Source organism: Mastomys coucha, unplaced genomic scaffold (genome assembly GCF_008632895.1).
Source record: "Mastomys coucha isolate ucsf_1 unplaced genomic scaffold, UCSF_Mcou_1 pScaffold15, whole genome shotgun sequence".
Taxonomy (NCBI): Eukaryota; Metazoa; Chordata; class Mammalia; order Rodentia; family Muridae; genus Mastomys; species Mastomys coucha.
The window spans coordinates 87,856,553-87,861,926 of record NW_022196897.1 but is presented as its reverse complement, the minus strand read 5'-3'; the positions used below and the strand labels follow the sequence as shown (position 1 = coordinate 87,861,926).

Here is a 5,374-nt window from a genome sequence, read left to right as displayed (position 1 = left end):
AACACCCAAAAGTTACAGCAAAAAACAAAAATTAAATTCAATGAATTCAGTGCTTATTTCATGTAATATACTATATTAGCTGGTATATGAGATAAAAAGTTGATAAGAGACAGTCCTTGCTCTCTAGGGAAAGACCAGGGGGAAGCTTGCACAAGGCAAGAAAAAAAAATACTTTGTAATGAATTAATATATTGTACTGGATCCATATGGGAGTCACTGTAATCCTTTTATCAGATAAGAGCTATAAAAAGCCCCGTGGTTGGGAACACATTCAAGAAAGACCCCACACTTCAGGCAGCACACACTGCACCACTGGGAAAGAAACCCATCACAGTGTATGTGTTGGGTCAGCCATGTTTTGGAGGGTTAATGTTTCTACTCTGTCACAAACATTGCATTGTCTTCCCTATAACTCCAGAATAAATAACCACAGTATAGGCAGATGTAGAGCAGCTGAAACTGCTCACGTGTTCCGAGTAGAGGAATATAAAGATTGGAAAAAATAAACATAATGTGAAAGAAACTGATTTTAAACTCTGGCTGTAGGGCTCGGGGAGTAGCCAGCAGAGAACCTGCCTAGCATGCACTGGTCCTGGGACAGTTCCCTGACAGTGCCAGCTCTGGCTCTCAGGACCCCTCACGGCCCCGATCTTATGACTCAGAATCTCTGGTTTTGGATATGGGATACAAGAAGGAACGGAAAGAGCCAGTTTGTTTCCAAGTGATTTTCTGGTAAATTAAATCCAAGAAAGTCTGGACGAAGATGCATCGGTTTTTATAGTGTGTTGGTTTGGTTTTTCTTCACTGCCCCACTTCCCACTAGTCCTTTTTCCTTTACACTAAACTAGTAAACTAATTGTTTATTTTCCTTTCTTTGGGTAAAAATTATAATTGGGAATAAAGTGACTGACTAAATGACAACTTAAAAACAAGGTGGAGAATGTTGATAATAAATGTTTCTATCTATCTATATATCCCTATCACTGTATATTGAACTTTCTTTAAAAAGGGAAAGCCAAGTGGCATGCGACCAAGAGACCTGACTTGAATGTCCATCTTGCACAGCAAGCTTTAATTCCCAGCATCCCTGAGAAAAGTCATAGGGACTTAACCTCGTTGCTCTCAAGTCTGCGATGATCCATACTGGGGAGCTTGCTCTGGTGAGGGGTTATGGGTTCAAAGTCATTGGCTACAGATGGTTCCTCTCCCTGCTGGAGTCATATCCTCTAGGGCTCGAGACATTCCCGGGAATTTACATAAGCCAGCGTGAATCACACCAAGTGAGGTAGCAGAAGGACCCACCCTGACCCTTGCCTGTACTGCGGTGGGGAGTCTGTCTGAAGTTTTCAGATCAGACACAATCCAAACGAAGGTACTAGGGGATCAACCCACCAGAGCACCGGACACGCCGCTAGCTACCTCCAAGCCCCAGATTTGGTCTCTGCCCCCGCCCCCGCTCCCACGCCCCCGCACGGACGCCGCCAGTCCAGCTTCCTCCCCGCCCCGAAGTCCCGGACAGAGCCTGGGGCCACGGCTCGCTCCTGGAAGGATCGGTTGCCGCTTTAAGGGGAAGAGGAAGGGAAGGGGCGGGGGAGTGGGGGGCGGGGAGAGGCGGCAGAGGAGGGGGAGGGGGATCCCCCTCGCTCCCACGTGGTCCGGGCGCCTGTGAATCGCGCCCGCCGGAGGGTCTCACAGCGAAATACAAAAGCAGCTGGGAAGCCACGGCGAGGCGAGTTCCCAGCGCAGGGGCAGAGCGCTGGCCAGAGCCCTGCAGCGCTCCGCGGCCGCGATGGGGCTCCGGCACCCGAAGCCCCGGAGCCAGCTAGTAGCCGGGCCCGCCTCGCCGCCCGCACCCGGGCGCCCGGGCTTGGCTTGAAGCGGCGGCGGTGGCACCGGCGCGCCGGCAGGAGCATGGGGCGGAAGATGCGGGGCGCCGCCGCCGCCGTCGCCGCCGCGGGGCTTTGGCTGCTGGCTTTGGGCTCGCTGCTGACGCTGTGGGGAGGGCTCCTGCCGCCACGGACCGAGCTGCCAGCCTCCCGGCCGCCCGAAGATCGACTCCCTCGGCATCCGATCCAGAGTGGCCGCCCCGCTCCCGAGCCGAGATTCCCTCTGCCCCCGCCCCTAGTATGGGATGCCCGCGGCGGCTCCCTGAAAACTTTCCGGGCGCTGCTCACCCTGGCGGCCGGCGCGGATAACCCGCCTGGGAGGCAAGCGGACGACCGCGGGCGGCACGTGCCCCCCGGGCTGTCCTGGCCAGCGGAGCGCAAGGCGGTGCACGGGGGCGTCTTCTGGAGCCGCGGCCTGGAGGAGCAGGTGCCCCGGGGCTTTTCCGAAGCCCAAGCAGCGGCATGGCTGGAGGTGGCACGGGGTGCTCGGGTGGTGGCTCTGGATCGTGGGGGCTGCGGACGCAGTTCCAACCGCCTAGCCCGCTTTGCCGACGGCACCCGTGCCTGTGTGCGCTACGGCATCAACCCAGAGCAGATACAGGGCGAGGCCCTGTCCTACTACCTTGCGCGCCTGCTGGGCCTCCAGCGCCACGTGCCGCCGCTGGCGCTGGCTCGGGTGGAGGCTCGGGGCGCGCAGTGGGTGCAGGTGCAGGAGGAGCTGCGCACCGCGCACTGGACCGAGGGCAGCGTGGTGAGCCTGACACGCTGGCTGCCTAACCTCACCGACGTGGTGGTGCCCGAGCCCTGGCGATCAGAGGACGGCCGTCTGCGGCCCCTGCGCGACGCCGGGGGCGAGCTGACCAACCTCAGCCAGGCGGAGCTGGTGGACCTGGTACAATGGACCGATCTGATCCTCTTCGATTACCTGACGGCCAACTTCGACCGGCTTGTGAGCAACCTCTTCAGCTTACAGTGGGACCCACGCGTTATGCACCGCGCTACGAGCAACCTGCACCGAGGACCAGGAGGGGCGTTGGTCTTTCTGGACAATGAGGCGGGCTTGGTGCACGGCTACCGAGTAGCGGGCATGTGGGACAAGTATAACGAACCGCTGCTACAGTCGGTGTGTGTCTTCCGAGAGCGGACGGCTAGGCGCGTCTTGGAGCTGCACCGGGGTCAGGACGCGGCGGCCCGGCTGCTGCGCCTCTACAGTCGCCACGAACCGCGTTTCCCGGAGCTGGCGGAGCTCGCAGACCCCCACGCTCAGCTGCTACAGCGCCGCCTTGACTTCCTCGCCAAACACATTTTGCACTGCAAGGCCAAGTACGGCCGCCGGCCCGGGGACTTAATGACACTCCGAGGAAGAGAGGGAGGAAGAGAGGGACTGGGGTATGAATGATGGGGGTTAGGGCTGTCTTCTCTGCCACGGGGTACGACCAACCGGCCAACGCCCACCCAATGGTCTGATCGCCAAGCTGTCTAAAAACTTGTGTGTTACCCACTTGCCCCTTTCTTTTCATGCCAGGCTGTTTCCTTGCCAAGTTCTGGAAGGGAAAACTCGCCGAGGCGAGAAGTGTAACATTCCCCTCCACCTAGCTTATAAAAAGAATTCTGTGCTTGTGTGGAGATTGGATCCGAAGAAACTGGTTGCTGGGATTTGGCCCCCGAATGGCAGTCTCTTTGGGAGATGCAGTCCATTCTAGTCGCTGCCCCCACCTCTTCCCAAAAAGGAAAACTTCCGTTTGAGCTAATTCCTCTATTTCCTAGTAAACACAGCGCCGGTGGCCCCAGAGCAGGCTGTGACAAGGGCTGGTAGAGCCCCCTTCCTGTGTTCGCCCTTTGTTCAGGCGCGCGATGGTGAGATAACTGTTCCAAGCTGAGGGACAGCTCTGGATAGGACAAAGAGAGCAAGACTTCCCCGCCCCTGGGAGCCCTACAGACCCTGACAGTTCGTCTGACCCATTCCTGAACTCCTGTCATTTTGGCCTGAAGGCTATGAATTCGGGACTAGTTGTAAGCAGAGTCAATAATGAATTTCTTCCTGCGTCTCTCAATTGACCAAAATTGACAATGATGACGTTCAGCAGAAGGAAAAAAAAATCAGTTTCATGCACTTTACTTTTTTTAATTTTAATTTTTTAGTAAGAAAACTTTTTTATTTGACAGAATTTGCCTTTTATGTATATATGTGCATAAATTGTGATGTAAATAGACTAAACAGACTTATATTTCAATAAAAGGGAGTTTAAAATTTAGAACTGAATTCATGAGGTTTCATTTGATTGAGGGTTCTCATCTCATCTCCTTTTGGAATAAGGGTTGAGTTTTCTCTGGCTAGTGGGTGTGCTTTGTAAAACAAAGGCTGCAGATCCACCCCCTTTGTGGTTGGGGCTGGGGAGCTGAACAAAGGCAAAAGCTGATTCCCTGTCTTCCCTCAAGTGGACCTTAGGACTAGAAAGAAATTTGAGTTCAGCCTAGAAATGGAGAGAGGGAACAGGAAGAGATGAAAGGAGAGTGCTCCATTTCCTAGCAAATAAAACTGATATGAAAGCGTTTCGCTGTAATATGTTCCTATATTAATCATGTGGTAAATATGATAGAACCAGATGTGCAGACTAAAACATGACAAATGCCCCCTTTTAAACTTAACGGCAGTGGTCACGTGCTGTGGGTTATTTCCAACATTGTAATTGCCGTGCAACACAATGTGTGCAGATAATAAGCTGAGCGTAGATTGCAAACAGGTAGAAGAGTGTTATAAATTAATTCTGCCTTTTAATCTCTGGCATCCATTCCACTGCATTCAAGAGATCATAATCTCCGACATCTGGACTTGTCTGGCGCTCTGTGGAGGTTGGGTTGCTTTGGGGGTTAGCTAGAAACTGCATGTTCCCTCAAGGCAGCCACTGGGACAAGAAAGGAAACAGTAAGTACTTTAGTACATGACATTTGGATTGTGGACTTTGGGGAACTTAAGTTTAGGAAATTTGGATTGGTGTCTGGGCCCAAGTGACCTTGCCCATTACCTTGTCATTTAATGATCTTTAATCCAAGCAATTCTTAGTTACAACCCTAATAGCTTTTTATTTGACTTGCATTTGCAAACCTAGAGTTTTATAGGCCCAGAAAAGTATTAAGTCTGTGGGTTCCCCTTCTCACTCAGCACTGTAACATAGTGTGTCATTTAACTGTTTAATGGTATCCTTATGTTTGGAGAGCCTTAGTCTAGCTTTAAGAAAAATAGAGTGCATAAACTGTGTGGTGTAAGCCAAATTTTTTCAGAAACTAAATACAGAATGTGCTGATAATGGCAAATACATCTTCTTTCTAGACACGGTGAGACCTCTGATAATTACACTTTTGAAAAAGAGACATTTTTCATTTCTGATGATTAATAACTGTGAGATTTGCTATGGAAGTTAATGGAGGCTGCTCCAAGAGGAGGGTAGGTATTAGGCCACTGGCATTTTTTTTCCCTCAGCACATTT

General features: G+C 52.2%; 1 protein-coding gene across 1 annotated transcript; it reads left to right on the top strand.

Annotated features, from left to right (window-relative positions):
- The first annotated feature begins 1,663 nt into the window (after window positions 1–1,663).
- Fjx1 (four-jointed box kinase 1) lies at window positions 1,664–4,146 on the top strand. Its single transcript, XM_031371157.1, has one exon. It carries the CDS (start codon window positions 1,912–1,914, stop codon window positions 3,283–3,285), a length of 1,374 nt encoding a protein of 457 aa, XP_031227017.1. The 5' UTR covers window positions 1,664–1,911; the 3' UTR covers window positions 3,286–4,146.
- Window positions 4,147–5,374: the final 1,228 nt, after the last annotated feature.